This window comes from Notamacropus eugenii, chromosome 1 (assembly GCF_028372415.1).
Source record: "Notamacropus eugenii isolate mMacEug1 chromosome 1, mMacEug1.pri_v2, whole genome shotgun sequence".
Classification (NCBI taxonomy): domain Eukaryota; kingdom Metazoa; phylum Chordata; class Mammalia; order Diprotodontia; family Macropodidae; genus Notamacropus; species Notamacropus eugenii.
In genome coordinates, this window is record NC_092872.1 from 195,154,010 (window position 1) to 195,174,660 (window position 20,651).

Genomic DNA, 20,651 nt, shown 5'->3' on the forward strand with positions numbered 1-20,651 from the left:
GTGCTGGAGTTAGTTTATACCCGCTGGATAGACTCCATTGTTAAATTTTTGTTGTGAATATTTACAGGTCAGAAATCAATAAGCATTTGATTTATTGTTTTGTCTAGACTTAAAAGAAAGTGAATGGGCAGCTAGGTGGCAAAGTGGATAGTGTACTGGGTCTGGAATCAAAAAGACCTGAGTGCTGATCCAGCCTCAGATTCTTACTAGTTGTGTGACCCTGTGCAAATCACTTAACCCTGTTTGCCTCAGTTTCTTCATCTGTAAAATGTGCTAGAGAAGGAAAGGGCAAACCACTCCAGTATCTTTGCCAAGAAAACCCCAAATGGAGTTGTGAAGAACTGGACAGAACTGAACAACAACAAAGAAAATAATGAAGAAAATGCTAATAATGCAGATTAAAACTATAAGTATGTAATGCAGTTTTCAGAGAGCTGGTTATTACACATTTACCAGCATACCACTGGTTACAATGGAAAATTCAAGCGGACATGGGTGTGGAATAGAAGAGAAGGAGCATCTTTCTTATCTCCTAAAAATGACTATGATGTTAAAGACACAAGGTATTTAATATTTTACAATAAAATTCTATATATATAATACACATATTTTAAAAATTCATCTTCCTAAAGAACAATTCTAAACTCTCCTGCTCAAGAACCTTCAATGGTTTCCCACAATAACTGAGACAAAATGCATTTGCTTTTAAAGAAAATCTGACACCAGCTTATTGTTCCAAGTTTATTACACATTATCTCCCTTTATACATTTGATATTTTAGTTAAATTGATTGGCTTTCTAATTCTCCAAACTGTGATAAGCCTCCTCCTTTGTATGCCTTTTTATGACTGATCTCCCATGTCTATAAAGAAATCATTCCATACTTTTTACTTGTAAAATCCACTGTTCCCTTCAAGGCTCAGCTCTCATTACCTCCTATACAAGAGTCTTAGCTGATGCCCCCAGTTGTCGATACTCTCCCTATCTCCTGCAATTTATTGTTCCTATTTTGCTTTGATTTCTCTGTGTAGTCACTGTATCTGCTCATTAGAATGAAAGATCCTTGAGAGCAGGAACAGGTTGTTTTTGGGGTTTTTTTCATGTTTATCCCTAGCATGTAGCATAGTTCCTTAAACATAGTAGGTGTTTAATAAATGTTTGTGAAATGAATGAATTTGAACTCACTGGAAGGAGGAAAGAACTTAAGCTAATTAGAAACTGGATATCAGTTAGCACCATTTCTCTTACTGCTCATTGTACTTCCTACCTCTCTGATTTTGTGAATATTTTCTAAAGTTCCTTTCCTAAGGTTGGTTCTTGTAAAATCAGCAAATGATACCTCCTGTTTTAGCCAACTTCACTTGCATTGACTTTGATAATAGCTATTCAAAAAGATTATACTGCATTCACTTGGATAGCAGTGGGCTGCCATCCTTACGTTAGGTATTAAAGGTGGTTTCCACTGTGCTATAAAAACCATCTTTGTGGAGACCGTGCAAATCATCCTTCTACTATTTCTTCCCAAGGCTTCTGGGATTTGGAGCAGAGACAGGGAGAAGTCAGAATTCTCAGGTGGAGAAAGAAAGTGTTACTTTTTGAGCCAGAATCCACCTGGGGAGGGTTAGTTAGCTAGGGTCCTGATAGAGTTTCACTCTGAGTATCTTCACCTTTGATGGTAATAAACACCAGGTCCCAGAATGGAAATGATTGGCAGGCCCAACTTGATATGTAAAGACTAGAAATGATTCTCTGGGAAACAAAGCTTTGAAAAAGGGCATTAGAAGCCTCCCAGAAGTCACAGCTAGCACAGTCCTACCCAGCTGATCCAGCTCTTGACTGGAAATACTTGTGGGTTCAAACTATGAACAAGGAAGAAAACAATCCATAATCTCTCTGGGTGGATTTGATCTCCCAAATCGCATGTGAAGATTTTGTTCATATAACACCAATAGAGGTGATACACTTATCTTAAATCTCTGAAATCAGAAATGGAAATGGAAATATTCTCCTCAGTGGAGCAGTACTCCACATTACCCTGACTGCTATCCTAGGGGCGTTTAATCCTCTATTTTTTCTCTTCAGGTGGGGGTAGTAATCTAATTATCTTTTGGAAACAGTTTCATACAGTCATTTGCCATCTAGAGCAGCTCTTGCAATGCTGAATCAATTGTCAGAAGTAACAGAACAAGGATGGAGCTCATGCTGCATGGTGCTCTTCAAGCCTATGAGTTGGTGGTGATGAGGTGATGTGGCACCCTTTATTTTCCCCAACCCTGGAAACCTGTTCTTACAGGAAACAACAATGCCAGCTGAGCCAGTCTGTTTGCCCAGTAATTTGCACCTTCATTGGAGAAATACCTTCCTAAGCATCCTGTTAGACAGAGATAGACACAGGTCCAGAAGCTGCCGAATCCTGTGTCTCCAGCTTGGTATTGCAAACCACAAGGGCCAGGAGTAATTGGAAAGCCCCTTTGTGCACCACAGGGTAAGGCAAGGTAACCACAAACTGCATTTTCTGCAACTGCAGTAATTAATCTTCTGAAAGACTTGTGGTAGACAGTCTTTCTACAACTTCCCATGTGGTGAATGGTTCTCTTGGGGGAAGTATTCACCTCCTGCTGGGCATGCCAGTTTGAGGAGAGAGGAACACCTTTATCTTTCCTTATCTTTTTCCCTTTTTTTCTTTTCCACTCAGAATAGGCCCTATTATTCAAGGTAACATACTTTGGCATAAAAGCCTGTAACAACAATAATAGCTAGGATTTTTACAGGACCTACTATGTGCCAGGCACTCTGTTAAGCACTTAATAAGTATTATCTCATTTGATCCTCGTAACAATGCTGAGAGGTAGGTGTAACTATTATCCCTCTTTTACGGTTGGGGAAACTGAGGCAAATCAAAATTGTGACCTTGGGGGTCACATAGCTAGTAAGATTCTGAGATTGAATTTGAACTCAGGTCTTCCTCACTTCTGTCCCAGTATTCTGTGCTGTTGATGGTGATGATGATGGTGGTGATGAAGATGATGATGATGGCAGCTAGCATTTATACAAGACTTTAAAGTTTTCAAAGTGCTCCACATATTTTATTTCATTTGATCCTCACAACAACCCTGGGGGTTGTTATTACCATTATATTATTATTATATTGTAATTGTTGTTATTATTAATATTGTTAATATGATATATATTGTTAATATAATATTGTTATATGATATATAATAATTGCTATATTATATAATTGTGTATAATATAATATTATATAATATATATGATTATATAATATATATAATTGTTATATTATATAACAATATAATATTAATATAATATATAAATAATATTATCATTATATCATTATTATTATACCCATTTTACAGATGAGAATTTTCAAAGGGCTCTGAACAATTTATGTGCTTAAAATATATATTTATTTAATTGAACTGGTTTACTGAAAGTTGCTGAGTTACCGACCTAGTTTATTTGGTTTAAACCTCATTAAAAATTCTCCTGCAATGTATCAGACACTTTCTTGCATTACTAGAATATAATGGACTTGGTTAAAGTTGTCTTGATTACTGAGGATATTATAGTGCCTCTGGACTATAATTCCAAATACCAACACTCAAAGAATGCATGGGATTGTCAATATAAAAATAGCTTGAATTTATATATTTTATGGAAACTCATAGGCTTAGAGGTTTAGGCTAGGCTATACCTTGGAAGTCACCAAGCCTAGTCTCATAATATTACAAATATTAAACTGAGGCTGGAAGAAGTTAAGTGATTTGGCTAAGGTCACATAGTTAGCAAGTGTCTGAGTTAGGTTTTTGAACTCTATACACTGAATTAATTCAACAGTACTTAATAAGTACAGTGCCACAGACTCTGTGATAGAAAATAAGGAGAGAAAAATATAACGGGGAGAAGGGAATTCCTTGCCCTCGAGGAGTTTAAATATCATTGACATGCCATAGTGTATAAAGAAATAAGCACGCAAAAGATAATTTGAGGAGGAAAAGGGCACTAACAAGGAAACCAGGGAAAGCTTCAGGTAGGCAGTAGCACATGAACTGATGATGATCCTTGAGAGAAGCTAGGGATTCTAACTGTGGTTTGCCCTTCTTTCTCAAAGAACACCAATGACACCACGAGGGTGATGTCTTGACTTGTCCATGAATTGGATTTAAGTGAGGCAGAATTCTATAGCTCTGGAAATGGGAATTCTGTAAGGCAGAAACTAAGGAGTGAGTGCATTCTAAGCATGGAGGTCCGCCAGTGCCATGGCATGGAGGTGGTTAGATGGATGCCAAATTCAAAAAAGCAGTGCACAGCCCTACATGGAGTGGTGAATAAAATCCCAAGAAACTGAAATACTTTAAAAACCAAGCTGAAGAGTTTGTATTTGATCCAAGAGACAATGGAAGTTATGCAAGATTTGTGGACAGGAGAATGCCAAGGTCAGAATTGCCCTTTAAGGCAAATTAGATAGCTTTATGGAGGATAGAATGGAGAAAGAAAAGATTAAAAAAGATCAGAGTCCATTTAAAAATCTTTCTTCACAGTCTTGTGAAGGGTGATGATGGTTTTACCTTCCCCACCCTCCATATCACGCATTTATAAATTTGTTGTGATATGCACATACGTGTACATATTGTCTCCCTTTATATAAAGGCTGTATTTTTTTTCTTTGTTTTGGTTTGTTCTCCTATCTCCACTGCCTAACACACAACAGGCCCTTAATAAATATGGTTGATTAAATGATTGATTGTTGGGATCATGGCAATAAGAAGGGAGAAAAGGAGACAGATGACAGAGGTATTGTGGAGATAGAATGAAAAGACTTGGCAGTGAAAGCTCTTAGAACCTACCTTGTTTCAAGTAAAGTAAATCTATTGAACATCCTTTCTAACCAGGGAAAAAGATGTCTTTGCTCCATATCAACCCAGGTATGATGCCTATCACCTTGACACCTCCACAGTCTATGGGATTTTTACAGTTGTTTTGCATCCTACCTTCACATTATCACGTGCTTTACTTTTTTCCGCATGTGCATTCACCACTAAGAGAAGGAATCTTTTATCTTATCTCTGTCACAGATTATATGTGCTTTCCTGGCATTTCTCTCTGGACTTTATTAGTCATTTCTTGCTCCTAAAATTTCCGTGAGTTGAATGCATTCACAACTTGTGTATGAACCACACTATCCCCAGGGCAACTATTGCTCTCTATGCTTCTACTGGGGGCGTTTCTGACAATGAAACTGTATTTTTTCCCCATGGGATTGGCTCTGCCAATGCTGACATGTTGGGAGTTCTCATCTCTCTGTGAACTTGGCCTCTCTGAAGGTGAGCCCAAAAAGTTGTTCACCTGGGATTTCATTATTGTTTATGAAATTCCAGTCTGATCCAAACCTTCACCCACTTTTCATACCAAACCAACGCAAGAATTTTATCGATTCTGACAGAAGTCATTCCAAGCTAAATCATTTGGCACAAACTTAGCCTTGGACCTTCTTGAAAGGCAGAACAAAATGTGAAGGGAAAAAGAAAACAAACAAACCTGGATGCAGAGCTAAGATGGGGAAAAAAGTATAATAAAAAGAACACTGGACTTGGAGTTAGGAGAACCTTGGTTCAAATCTTGCTTCAAACACTCACAGCTGTGTGACCCTGGGCAGTTCACTTAACCTTTCTATGCCCCACTTCCATCATTTGTAAAATGAAGGAGTTGGAATCTGTGGTCTCTAAGGTCCCTTCTAGCTTAAAATCTATGATCCTATGAACTTTACTGAATGTTGGATAGAAAAAAAAGGGCTTTTGTTAGACAAATAATATCTTTCAAACAATTTCTGCTTACGTTTTAGAGCATTGTAAGTTAGGGACTGAAGCCAGCTCTGGTTGTAGTTTGAAAATACATATATAGAGTTTCTATCAAGATATTAAAAAATCTAAGCTAGTGAAACTTGAATCAAGTGAAGTTTGTAAGATTTCCTAGGGGAAATGAGAGGATATTTTAAAGTTATCCAGGACTTTGATTTCTCCCCTCCCTCCCCCACCACAGTCAAGTTTAGAGCAAAGGTTTAGATACACTCTCAAGGCAGTTAGGAATGACTCAATTGAAATGTACACCTCATGACATAACCTGATTGCCAGGGAATAGTGTTGAATTTAAATATAGTCGAAACTAAAGCAATCTTGAGTAATTCAGTATGTGTCTATTGATGTCTTCTTCTGCAGTCTCAAGGAATTCAGTCCATAGTTTATAATCGTCCTCTTTACCCCAACTTCTGCTTGGAAAGCAGTGTATATATTGGTAACTCCAAGAACCCTGACTTCCCAGGCTCTCAACATATTCAACTCCCAACCACTCAATCAATAAGCATATTTAAGAGCCTACTATGTGGCAGACATTGTGCAAGGTGCTAGGAATGCAATAAAAGAAAGTGAAAAGGTCTCTGTTCTCAAGGAGCAAGGGGTGGAAAGAGGAAGGGCATATCTTCATAGCATAGGGGACAACCTGTTCAAAGGAGCAATGTGAGAGGTAGAGAAGCACATGTGAGGGAAAGCAAGGTCAGTTTGACTAGAATGTGAAGTGTTTGAGGGGGAGTAATGTCAGGCTGAAATAGCAGATTGTAGATGTAGGTTGTAATTACATTTTAAATGCCAGACACAGAAGTGTGAATGTGGTGACAAAGAAAATAGGGAGTCACTGAGGTTCACGGAGGAAGGGAGGGGATATGGTCAGACCTGTACTCTAGGAGTATCATTTTGACAACTGTGTGGAGAATGGACTGGAGAGAAGAGACTTGAAGCAGGGAGACCTGTTAGGAGCTTATGCCAATAGCACAGAAAGATGATTCCAGCTTGAACTAGGGTGGTTACGGTATATGAGTGGAGAAAAGATGATATGTGTGAGAGATCTGGTGGAGGTAAAATAATGGTTGGAAATTGATAGGAAATGTGAGGGGAAAGAGAAGAGAAGGTTGAGTTTGATGATAGAAGTGCTGGGTTACGGCATGCTGAGTTTGAGATATCTATATTGTAATGTCCAATATGCCACTGGTGACCTTGGAATGGAACTCAGGAGAGAGACCAAGGCTGGCTATTTAGACTTAAGAATTGGTTACACAGAGATAATAATAGGTGTTTTTTCTGCACAGCTTAAAAACATTTTTATTTTTATATCACTTGTATTTCCCAACATATCCCTTTTCCTTCCCCTCCCAGAGAACCATATCTTATAAAAATTAAGGAGAAAAAAGTACAATAAAACTAATCAATACATCAATCACACCTGGCATTATATTTAATGTTCCACACACAAAGTCTTTCACTATAGAAAGTATAATTGAATTGATCATTGAGATTATGGGATCACAAAAAGATAGTGGGGATGAAAAGATGAAAAGAGGGTCTAAGGCAGACCACTTTCTTCTTCCCACCATCTCCATACAGCTAGATGGGTATGCATGATAATCCAGTCAGGGAGACTGAAAAAGAGCAAACAGGTAGAATGAGGACCAACGTCACAGAGAGCATAGTGCCCCCAAAACCCAGAGAGGAGAGAAAGAATGTACAGTGAGAGGGTGGAAACGTACTGGGGAGGGGAGGTCAAAAAGAGAGGTGAGAAGAACAAAACATCACTGGATTTAGCAGTTGTGAGATCCCTTTTAACTCTGAAAAGAGAGTGGATACTCAGCTTAGTAGCCAGATTGCTGAGCTGATAAGAAAATGAGAGGAGAGGGAGTGCAGATAGCTTTGCCCAGAAGCTTCATTATTGTAAATGGGGTGAGAGAAAACAGTAGAATTCATGAGGCTAGAATGGTACAGAAAAGAGTTAGAGTTGGGGAGATTTGGGTATGTTTATTGGCATCCAGTAATGGGAGAGGCAGAAGGAAGATGAGAGAAAAGATGGTTCTGACTTGTACCTTCTCCCCTCCTCTTCACCCAGGGGTCTTACCCTTTGACCTCTTCATCTCCACGACCCAAGGTTCTGAAATTCTTTTGACCATCTCTCTGTGTCTTACTTACCTATCCTGCTATTCTCCCTCCTCACTGCAACCTCCAATCACTTTACTCCTCTCCATTTTCCCTGCTTTCTTTCTTCTTCTCTATTAAAGGTTCTTTCTTCTCTATTAAATAATATTAATTCAAAAAGCATTTATCAAGTTCCAGCTACGTGCCAAGCCTTAGCACTGTGTGCTAAGTTTGCAGGATACAAAAAGAGGCAAAAGACAGTCAGTACCTTCAACCACAATCTAATGAGGAAGACAACTACGGATAAAATATATACAAAGCAAGCTATATACAGGATAGATACAGAACAATTTATTCTGGGAAGGCTCTGGAATTGAGAGGAGTTAGGAAAGGCTTGCTGGAGAAAATGAGCTTTTAGGTGAGACTAAAATGACAAGAAGTCAGGGTGGTCAGTAGTCAGCGGGGAGGAGAGAGGGCATTCCAGGTATTGGAACAGGCAGATAAAATGCCCTGAAGGAAGACATGGAGCATTTTGTCTGTTGGAAAGCAAGGAGTCCAGTGTCACTGGATTGAAGAGTACATTTCAGGAAGTAAGCTGTAAGAAGACTGGAAAGGTAGGAAGGGACTAGGTTATGAATGGCTTTGAAGGCCAAACAGAACATTTTGTATTTGCTCCAGGAGGCGGTAAGAAGACACAGGAGTTTATTGAGTAGGGGGTGACATAGTCAGACCTGTGCTTTAGGAAAATCACTGTAGCGCACGACTGGAGAATGATGATGATGACAACGATGATGATGATGGTGGTGGTGATGGTGACGACGATGACGATGATGATGATAACTAGCATTTATACAATACTTTAAGGTTTGTGAAGCACTTTACATGTTAAATAATTTGGTCCTCACAATAACTATGGGAAGCACCATTATTATTCCCATTTTACAGATAAGGGAACAGAGAGAAGTTAAATTACTTACCTAGAGTAACACAGTTACTGTGTCTGAGGTGGGATCTGGATGCTAATTCACCATTTCCTCAAGATGCCCACCTCTGCCACAAACTCTTACCTTCTTCTATTGTTGTTTACACCTTTGTAAACCTCAAACCTTGAATACATCCACCAACCACTTCCTCCACGCCTCCTTGGTGATGCTGAATCAAACCAGAGGAAGCTACAAAACCCTGCTTACAAGGTCCACTACCAATTTATGCTATCTAATCACAACTAGGCTGTTATTATGGGATAAGACTATCCCTTTACTAGTAGACAGGAAGATCCAGGATGATAGTTGGGGTCATGCGAAGGTTGTGGGTTGTTTTTTTAAGATGGAGGAGATATGGACTTATTTGTAGGCAGCAGAGAAGGAAACAGCAGGGCAACTCCTTGATTGGCTTTCTATAACATTTCCCACATCTATTTCAAATCTTCTCTCAAGCTACTCGTACTCCTCCTTTCCCTTTCTCTCTCTGCAGAGGAACTTAACTAAGAAAACTGAGGCTGTCATGAACTCTCTCTTCTTCCCAATTCTACACCACAGAATCCCTCAGCATCATCCCATGTGTTCTTCTCCTTTGCTTATAAAGGAAGAAATTCTTGTCAAGACCAACCCTTTTCTTATTCTCTTTTGAGAGACTGGCCATTTCATTATTCCTTTTATTTCCAATCTCTATCTATTACCTCATTCCAAGTTGTTTTTTCAGTCATTTCAATCATTTTTAACCTTTGTGACTGTATTTGGGTTGTTTTTTTGTTTTTTTTTTGTCAAAGATACTGGAGTGGTTTACCATTTTCTTCTCCAACTCATTTTACAGATGAGGAAGGAAACCGAGACAAACAGGTTGAGGTGCCTGGTTCACAGTTACGAAGCTATTAAGACTGAATTTGAAGTCACAAAGATGAGTCTTCTTGACTTTAGACCCTACACTCTATCCGCTGTGCCAGCTACCTGTTCCAGCCTCCTTCCCAGTTGCTTACTAGTATCTATATACGCCACCCCCATTCTTTACAAAAACAAAACAGTTTTCATTTGGCTGTATTATTTCAAGCTAAACTAAATACTGTCCTCTTTTTTAACAGCTAAACTTCTAGAAAAGTCTATAAACATTTCTTGACTTCACTTGTTCATATAACCCTAACTTCTCAGTCCCTTGCAATCTTGCCTCTGGTCCTAGCACTTTACATTAATTGTTTCCTCCAAGATTACCAATGATCTCTTGACTGCTAATTCCAATCGTCTTTTCTCAGCCCTCATCCTTTATGACTTCTCTTTGGGATCTAACAAAATTCCTTCCCAAATTTTCATGACACTGCCTCCTCCCTATCTGACTGCTCCTTCTCTGTGCCCTCTGTAGAATCATCGTCATGTTCAATCCCATATGCGTGAGTGTGCAGGGGAATCCCAGGACCTTCCCTGGTCCGTTTTCTCTTCTCTCTATATTCTGTCGGTGATCTCATAAATTCTCACAGTTTGAATGGTCATCTCTTTGTTAGTTGACATTCAATTGAGTCTAGTCTTGAGATGGACATCTCCAGTTAGATATTCAAGTCAGGAATTCTTATCTTTCTCCAAAGTGAACCTCTCCCTATTCCTAAATTCTCTATTTCTACAGTGATCACTACCATCCTTCTAGTAATACAGGTTTGCCCACTTAAATACTGTCTTTTACACAAACTCTTGCCTCATTGCATTCCTTAGCCTTCCCTGCCCCCACCATAATCAGTGTTCTACTTCTTTGAAAATACTGTATTTATTGTCCATATATTTTTGTATCATTTATGCATGTTATTTCTCCCCAGCAGACCATAATCTCCTTGAGCATAGGGAATTTTGTTTTTGTCTTTGTGTATCCCCAGTGCCTAGCACTGTCCCTAGCATAGTGATCACTTATTGATCTCACTGAATTGAATGTAGCATCTATTTAACTGTCTTTGTAAAGATACAAATAAAACATCAGACACTTTCCCCTTCTTGAAATTTGTTACTATTATTTTTCTCTTTTCAGGTTGAATTAATCTTTCAGATTGAAGGACAGCAGTCATTCCTGGATCTAATCCCCTTACAGATCAACATAGAAGCTTTGACCTGGTTCTGACTTGGGCCAGTTCAGCCCTCCTTCCATTGCTTCCAGGGGTTCCCATATTGGTGCTGGACTTAGCTGTTATTGTGTTCGTCCTTCGTTGCTGAAGACGACCAAGCCATCAGAGAAATGATGACACGACTTGCACTTGACTTTGAGTGAGAGAGGGCTGTACAAGATCACCAGCCTCACTTCTCCTGTGGAGCCATCTGGATCCAGTGACCAGATGTTCATTAGGATGACTGGAGATGGCTCACAATGCAATGGGAATCCTTGGTCCCTTTAGACCTTAGTATAGACATTCAGATGGCTTTAGTCCCAACCGCAGTTCAGAACTCCTAAATTCAAGCAATCCACTAGCCTCAGCATCCTAAGTAGCTACAAGAATGTGCCACCATGCTTGATGAAATTAACATTGGCTCTCCTTAGTTTGCTTTCAGTTATTGTTTTCCCAGTACCTTGTCAAGCACCTTGCAGAGATCTACAACTTCACAAATGCTTGCTAAAACCTAGAAAGACTTTAGAACTCTGATCAATGTAATATTAAGCCAAAGGTCCAGGGGACTGAAGAGGAACTATACTACCAATCTCCTGCAGAGTTAAAATGCAGAATGATACATACTTTTGTACATAGCCAATGTGGGAATTTGTTTTGCTGGACTATGCATATTTGTTATGAGCGTTTTCTGTTCTCTTAATTGTACAATTGCAAGGCAGGATAACAGTAGGAGGGAGACATGATAAATGTTTATAAAAATAAATGAATAAAAGAAAAAATAGGTTAAAATGCTTGTTTAATTGGCCTTTCCCTGCTTTCCCCATAACTTCATAGCCACAGAAACCAAATGAACAGTAAAGGGATAGATGGCATGGGTAGGTAAGTGTTTTCAGGAAGGTTATGTCTTTTTTGGAATCAATTTAAACCCATAAATTATAGTGTTGAGGCGGATGATCTAGAAAGACCCTTCCAGTTCTAAAATACTATGAACACTGGCATTTGTGGAGGGTGAGGGAAATGAAGAAGAAAAAAGACACTCCAGCAATCTTTTTTTTTTAAAAAAAGAAAACAATGTTTATTAGGATATTCTGGGGATGGGGAAAGGTGCTATGTACAGTTTGTAGTGCATGAGCAATATACTAACAGAAAATTCAAACATCACAAAATCACTTCCATAATCCTGATTTCCACACTAAATCCTTTTCCTTGGGTATTGGCAATAAAGTATCTTGTGAAATAGCTGTGAGAAGACTTCATACAGTATAACAAACCCAGGGAAATGTACAGAGTTCCTTAGTACATCATATATAGAATATACACAAGAGAACAAGGTAAGCATATAGGATCCTCCAGAAATGGAGGTACTTGGTCAATAGGTGGTATAAAATAAATACCAGAAACAAAAGTAATGAATAAGCTCCCAGTTTGTAGGCTCTGACCACTGTGGACACTGGAGATACCACCGCCAAACTATGCCATGGCACTGATGGAGGTGGGAGCAAGTGGGCCCCTTTCTGGGGATTCTTTCATAACATAGTCTCATTGTCATCTCCCTGCACTACAGTTCTTGCCAACCTTTATTGTACAGAACAGAAACATGGACAGACCCCCAAATAGAGGACATCCAAAAACATCCTTTAAGAAGAGGGAAAAAATGTCCTGATACCTCACATGGCTTCTCAACATGAACTGGATTAAATAGGGATAATTGTTTCAGTATTAAGGGATCATACACACACCACTTTGTAAGCCCCATATTAAGCAAAAGTAGTGCCAGTAGGTCTTTGGCAGATGGGGAAGAAGGGAGGAGAAAGGATTAAATAGTTGAGAAATGGAAACTCTCCACTCATCCCACCCTGCCCCCCGACCCTTGGCTTTGCTGCTTATGAAGCTTTTCCTTCAACCCTCTTAAGTTGAATCTTTAAATATGGAGGGAAAAAAGCATGGAGCATATCCAAAAAACTGCCTGATTAGAGTTAGACCACAGCCAAACGAGGCAGAGCAATCTGGGAGTCGGTCCACCTTTATCAGTTTCCTTTTCTGTATTCAGAAATGCCTCCAGAGAAAAAGGGAAAAGAGAAAGCCAAATTCCAGATCAAGCACACTTTACAAGCCAGGGATAGAATGCAGGTTTCCCATGACCCTCTGTCTCCCTCTCCTACCAGCTGCAAACCAAGGAGCATCTTATTGTGAGCACTGCTAAGCCTTGGAGTAGATGCCAACACACCAAAGGGAAATTGAGCACCTTCACCAGGAGCTGTGACTAGAGAGCCCCTGACGGACAACCCTTCAGTCATGTCCAAGAGGCTGGTAACCTTCCCGCCTCCCTTTTAAGTATAGGCTATGTATCTACCTTGTCAGCACTTTTTAAACTTGATTCTTAGTATCCTAGGTCCAAGTGGTGTCTCTGCACATCAGGCAGCATCATTTCACAGCTCTAGGTTTCCTGCCACTTTAACTGAAATTTATTTTACTTTCTCAGGTTTTCCCTTATATGCTGCTGCTGTGTACTGGACAAGGGAGGAAAAAAGTGGTTTCTGATAAAATCACTTCCTGACTATTACCTTATGGCCTCAGCAGCTCCACTGGCTTCTGGACTTGGCAGAATTTTTATTTCCCAATGGCTCAGTGGAGTGATTCAGGGGTTGTTGTGGCTGCCTTCACGTTAGGTTCATGGTTAAGGGCAAATCTGATTGCCCCTGCTCTGTCTCTGCCTGTAAGGTGAGTGGCTGTGGCTGGCAAGCTTGGTTGGACTTTTCTCTCAGAGACTCGGGCTCTAAAAAAATAAATTCATGAGGTAATTATAAAGAGAATTTAGTGTCTGTGCAAAAGGCCAGAGAAGAGACATTTGCCCTTCTTTGCACTTGAGCAGCTTACCCTCTACCTCAGCAGTCCTGATTTCAGGAGGGAATCAGACTTCCAAAGCTATAAGGAGGACTGCTTGCTCAAGTTCTCTCCCCAGCTGGGGAGTTGGTTGTCTGAATTATGGATACCATCCCTTCCCTCCCCGCACTGGAGGTCTTTGGGGAACTAAGCCTTTCTTCTCCCTTTTTCAGGCTGCTCTGGATTTGATCTGGTGAGTTAAAGATGAAAAGCTCTACAGATCATTATCTCTTCAGAGCTCACTCCTGGTCAGGGACTGAAAGTACCTTTTAGTTGGCACTGTTCAACATAGTATGGAGTATGCAAAGGAAGTCAAACAAAGTTGACTTTAAATGCCTCAGATCTTAACCCCCTGTCTGTATCAGTCTCCCTAACCCACCTTTCCCAATCCATCAAGACTCACACTTTAACTGATTTGTAGACCTCAGGTGTGAAAATTCAAAATCACAACACAGGAACTTAGTGCTAACTGGGTGAGACAGGGTGCCTTAATATGAATTTTTTTCTAAGATCCAATAATGTCTTCTTGAAAAGAGCAAGGTCAAGGAGGAAGGAGAATTTGGAGACAAGGCATGTTGCCTGTGCCCATATGAAGGAACATCATCTGACTAATTCTCACCCAATATGCCTAAGCCAACCTTCTTCCATTCTGGACAAACAGCAAAAAGGAAGTAAAGGAATCTGGCTGGATTGGGAAAAGAGGTCAAACCAGAGAAAGCCTCCTACTTAAGCTGGCTATTGGGCTTGGCAGCTGCCCTTGGCAAAAATAAATTCCACATGGCAGTATGACAGGATGCTGCTATTGGCACCTGCTAGAGGCGAGCAGCCTTAGTCACAGCTGTGCTGGTCAAATGAGCTTGGAGACCTTCAGAAACCAAGTCCTTGAATGAATATCAGGATGTTTCCGTTTTTCCTACTCTATAGAAATAAATATGGCCAAGGCTTGCTCTTTTTCCAAGCTGCCATAGTAAGGACAGTTAGGAAAATTTCAGATCTGTGAGTGTTTAACCACTTCCTTGTTACAACAAGAATTCCCTCCTGCTCAGACACCCACTGCAATCAAATTAAGGACAATGTCAAACCAGTTCAACGATGGTGTAGATGTGACTTGCCTGGTTAGGATTTTAAAGCCAATTTCCTATCCTGGGATGATGCATGGGAAAAGATGGTTTACAGACTTGAGATCCCTTACTCCTGAAAAGAGATGGCAGACAGGCTTTGGGGAAGTCAAGGCTAAGCTTGAAAAAGGGTTCCATTTGTTTGGTTAGGCCTAAATTTAGAGTTAATACAAGAAGAGAACTGTGGGGAGGGAGAAACTAAATTAGGCCAGTAGGGGAAGAGAAAAGGGGAGAAAAGCAAATCAAATAGATGACCAGAAATGCCAATAACCAATTTCAGAGGAAACAAAGCAAATCATTCAAGATGAAATTTCATGGGGAGCTGACTGATTTTTGCCACCCATAGTGCACAACCTATTAACAAGTCAATATGTGCCAATTCCATACTTTAGATGTTTTATGGAAAAATGATCACGAGCTGAGCCAAATCCATTTGGACTGAAGCATAAACACATAGTTCAGGGATCCTGCAGTGGGGGATCGTGAGAAGAATCTGGCAAACTGGTCTAAAATACCTGGCATTATGAGGAGTAAGGCTGCCTAGTATCCATAAGTAAAATCTGAATGAAGCAGGCAAAGGCCAAGAGTTAGTTAACACTTGAAGGCTATCTTAGGGATGATGGAGGAAACAAAAAATAAAAACTGGGCTCCTAAAAACCTACAGTCAACTTTGTTCTATTTTCAAAGATCCAAAACAAGAACAGTTTAAACCTAAGATTCTCAGTTATTTCTTTATGCCTTCCTAAAATGGGCTAACTCTTCCAAGTTGCTAACTCTAATCAATGAGGAATATCACAGGTGTGTGATACATTCATTCCTGGACCAGTGATTTTGCCAGCCATTCCAGGGTTCCATCTTGTTTCTCTTTCTCTTGTTTAAAGTTTCCTTTCCTTGGTAAATACTATGCCTTTCCTACAGAACTCTCTGAAATGACTTCAATTTACCCTTGTTGGTGCTCTGACCTGAACACTTCAGTTTTGTTTTGTTTTTGACAAACGCTCTAAATCACTATTCACTTTGAACCTGGAAGACGGTTTCTTGGTCCTGCTTATCTTCACCAAACATCACAGAGGTAAGATGGAGAATGTTCAGAGGAAAATTTATTGAGGGGGCCAAGAAGTAGGTTGTATGGGAATTTATAAGCCCATGTTATTTAGTCGTGGCACTTGCTGTCATGTAGTTCATTGATTCAAATAAGTGGTACATGCCTGCTGACATGAATGAGAACTTATTTTTGGAAAAGCAGTTCTTCGGAGGCCTCTATTTCATAAACAACAACAACAGAAATCCATTTAAAGCTGGAACCTAAGAAAAGATTTTGCTAATTATATGAACTCCCACTGCTCCTACATGTCTTTTTCCCTCCCCCACCAAGTACTCACTCTGATTCAAAAGTGTTTCAGTTCTCCCACTTCCCTGGTTCAGCAGATGGAATACTTAGGAAACAGTTTCTGATTTAGAGCAGAAAGTAGCATGTGGGACCTAGGATGCAACGGAGACTACCCACCCTCTGTGTACATTTAAGATAGGAACTGGTCTTAATATAGACCAAATTAAAGGTAACAATTTTGAAAGGGACACTGCACAGTCATTTACAAACTCCCAGACATGGTATCTAATGCTCTGTGCTAACTTCAGAAGATTCTTTTTTTAAAAACATTTTAAATAGAAACCACCCAGTCAAATAACTATACGCAATAGAGATACAACTGTTACTCTTAGCCAAAAATATTCTCTGAGATTTTCATCCTAGATTTTTATTAGTGGTTTGGACAAAACAGATATGGTAAAATAGGCATGTGGTCAGCATTCTGCGTCCCCACTGTATATTGTGCACTTTTTTCCTTTGTGTGCTATACTAAAAATCGGTCAAATAAAGCCAATATCAGATTGGACTGTGCTTCTAATTCCTGTTTAGTTTTTTAAGTATTTTTGTTTATTTTGAACCAAAATGGGCAACAGGACTTCTCTGACTCTGGGATTTGCCCTAAATGTTTACTAGTTCCTCTTTGAAATCAGCCTCATCCTAGAAACTTCCAGTGCACTTACAGTCTAAGAATCGATGGTTTCTTCCCATATTCCAATGGCTAACAATCACATTCAGTGGCTCCAAAATCACGCAAGCTAAGAACTAAGGGAGGAGACACTTGAGTTTTCCAAGCTCTTTTTGTCAACATTCAATGGAGACAATTAATTCAAAAGAACTACATCATGTGCTTACTGGAAGGGCTGGAGCAAATGAGAGTGTTGACAAGGTTACCATGTTACGCTGACATGTCTCATGTCACATTCAACTAGAAAGAATTCATGCCAATCTCAACTGCCTGAAGTCCATAAGAACTTCAACAAATGACTGGACACTGAGAATCTGTTCCCACATCCTGTTTGTTTAATAAGCAATGTATTTTCAAATTAAGGATTTGGAAACTATAATATGCTTTTGGCTTCGAAGAAAAACAAGAACTTTCTTGCTGATGATAGATGAGGCTTTTCAAAATATAAATTATGTCTGTTTTATATCCATGAGCTTATTACTGAAGGCGACCCTTGTTAGATCTGATAACTACCATTTCCTCTTTGGTCATCTAAAGCTAATTAGAGCTGCTGTTTACAGCAGAAGTAATCAATAGCGTTTTATAGTAGCCTACACTGCATCAGACCCAAATGTAATTAGCTGAGTGTAGATAGAGAGATAGCGTAATTAAAGCAAAATATGTTCTTTAAAAGATATTTACTAATTGTTAGTCTTATAGATATTTCAGCACACTTAATGTGTTCATTCCAAATAGTATATTTCAGAAAGTTTTCACAGATCAAATACACTCCATCTTTATCAAGTTTATCTCGACCATTTGTTACTGAAGAATGTTGGTAATTTTAGTTAGAAATATGCATTCAAAAGCATTTGTGTATGAATATGCTTCTAGCCCAATTACACTTAAATTAACTAGGTCTTTACCTTGGTTGTACAAAAGACATTTCTTTCTTCTCATCATATATTTTTTTTCCCTTTTCAATAATTTGATCCCACTCCAGAGGAAAACAGCAGCATGCCTGGGGGCAGGGGGACAACGTATGCTAAGATGGTGCACACCAAGTGTAAATTTCTTCCCCCAAAGCCTCTCTGCTGAATTCAAAAGAAAACTCCAATTTATCAGCATTAAATCAAAGAGAAATGCTGTTACTGAGTTTACTCTGTCTAGAGGGGTGCACATTCCTACAAACACATCAGAATATACCTTGGATCTAATTTACCTCAAAAATACCCAGGCCTCAAAAACATACTTTAGAGTTGTAGCAGTTTAATAAAAAAGAATTATAGAAGAGAATGTGCAGATCTACAGACCCAATGTTTTGCCAGCAGTACTCTACACTGAGGCAGTCCCTGCAGTTTGTAATTTAGGGGTCTCTTTTTATCGTCCTCCTATACTGACCCAGTACGTTACAATGGAAGTTTTACTTCAGGACTCTAAATCCAACATAATGAACCTTTTGCTTTAACTCCGTTACTATCTGTCAGGGAAGGGGGCAGAAGGGTGGGGGGAAGGAAGCGGGGAGAAAGACAACTCAATAAAACTAGATTACTGTGGATCATTTAGACATTACTGCCCCTAAGAGTAACTAAGTCGTCACAGTTAAGAATAAAGAGAACCCTCAGGAAAGGAACGTGCAGACACTTGAAGGATGGGGTAGAGAGTGTCGCCTCATCCAGTAAAGGCTGTCCTTGTTAAGGGAAGCAAAGCCAGAACCATTGCATTATGTGGACTACCAATGTGACCATTAAGACCTAGACTGCTTCCTCAGTGGTCAATAACCCCCCTTCAGAGGAGGCTTCTAGCATGTTTCCATGAACAGTCCATGACTAGCCATGGGTTTCTCTGTTTCCCCCACCCCTGCTCCTGTCTACCATAATGTGATGCAGAACTTTCTGATAAAGCATAAGGCTCCTAGAATTCTGCTTTTACGGAGTTATATTTATACTGTTACTAATATAGGCAGATAAAACAGTTCTATGAGAGGGAAATGAACTCCATGTCTTTTGTATTAAACCAACAGTAAAAAATGGGGACAGTATTATTAGGTCCAAAATATAGAAAGCCAACATTTGAAACTATTTAGTAAAATTTGTTTCTATATATAATCTCATAAATGTAAAGATTATTAGAGTTAAGCTTCCATTATGTCTGACTCTTGTTAGTTTAAGGAATTCTCACCCACATAAGGCTTAGATGAATGTATTTAAATGGTTAACATACCGTTAGCAAGTTGCAAACTCCCACCACCCCCCTTTTTTATGAAATCATAACTGAGAAACATACATTACATCTGTATGTGACATATCATGTTTTAGCAGGAGAGAATGCGAAACCACTTAAGAGTTCATAAACATTAAGAAGGAAGATGCTAATACATTGAGAAAGCTTAACATCAGTAGCAGTCTATGAGAAGGAAACGTTTTCATAAAGTCCACTCTTTATACGGTGACAAAAGCCTGGCATCCCCCTTTAGTCTGAAGTTTGAAACCAAAGCTGTTCAATGAAACAGGAAAGATATTAGGAAAACAAACTTAGTCCCTTGCAAATAAAGGCCAGGGTTAAAACCATTGAAAAAATAATAATAACAAAAAGCCTGTTTGTTTTATAGCCAAATTTACATACTGTCTCTTTAAAATACAGCATGTTCAAAAGCCTTTTGGGTTTGGAATGTAGCACTGCATCAAGTATTCCACAAAGGCCCCTAATATCACAAGAAGCTTTCTTTAAAAGAAAAACAAATTCCAGTTGAATGAAACTCTTTTAGCAGACTGCTTCAACTTAGCTCCTAAAACTGGAATTTCAAATAGACAACAAAGAACAGGAAACAGCTTGTTTTTTGTTTTGTTTTCGTACATGTCCATGTGTGGTTGGTTGGTTGTTAATAGGGCTACAATGTTTCTGCCAGACTTATGGACAAGAAGGTCTTGAGTGCAGTGATGGCCAGGATCATCAATTTGCTTAGACTCCCACTTGTAGGCCCAGCCACGGAGTCCGAGGCCATTTGGCTCGAGCCCCCAGCTCTGTCTTTGTCAAAATCCCGCTGCAAGAGAGGATATTTTCTAGTCAGTCACCATCTGAGCAGCTTCTTTTCACCAAGGCACATTTAAAGCTAACATGGTTTTCACCTGGTTACCCCGTTACTCATCCAAGTGGAGCTTGAGTTTTTCTACACAAAGGTTAATTAGCAGAAAATTTAAAATATAGGGAAAAAGAAGCTGGTGGTCTGTTTCATCTTCACTATAGCATCTCTTAAGCCAATGACTACTTCACTGTTTAAGAATCAATTTAGCAGAAGAAGTACAACATGAGAGGATGTTTCAGGTCTCTGCTGGGTTGGGCTTCCTTCTCTAAACCATCTTTTTCTCCATCACTGCTGTTCAATTAGATTATGCCACTCATGAGCTTGGTGGTTAACAGCTCACCCTTCAGCAAGGTGAGGGAAAGGAAAAGCAATGGTGATGGAAAGGGGTATAATATCAAAGAAATCCCTTTATCCCATTTAGCTCCCCAAAGTGCTAATAGACACATTTAGACTCAAAGAATTTAAGCATGCAGGATCTGG

At 39.4% G+C, this 20,651-nt stretch overlaps 2 protein-coding genes across 11 annotated transcripts in view; one reads left to right on the forward strand and one right to left on the reverse strand.

Moving 5' to 3' along the window:
* ATRNL1 (attractin like 1) overlaps positions 1–10,999 on the forward strand; it is a 1,361,117-nt gene extending 1,350,118 nt beyond the window's left edge. The window contains exon 29 of the mRNA XM_072623397.1: positions 10,980–10,999. Within this exon, the coding sequence (XP_072479498.1) occupies positions 10,980–10,984 (5 nt within the window). The 3' untranslated portion in view covers positions 10,985–10,999. The remainder of the gene's footprint in view (positions 1–10,979) is intronic.
* Positions 11,000–17,769: 6,770 nt separating this feature from the next.
* The window catches only part of GFRA1 (GDNF family receptor alpha 1), a 292,085-nt gene continuing 289,203 nt past the window's right edge, over positions 17,770–20,651 (reverse strand). For all 10 annotated transcript variants that reach the window (XM_072623462.1, XM_072623486.1, XM_072623453.1 and 7 more), the window contains one exon: positions 17,770–20,129. In XM_072623462.1, the coding sequence (XP_072479563.1) occupies positions 19,977–20,129 (153 nt within the window). In that variant the 3' untranslated portion in view covers positions 17,770–19,976. The remainder of the gene's footprint in view (positions 20,130–20,651) is intronic.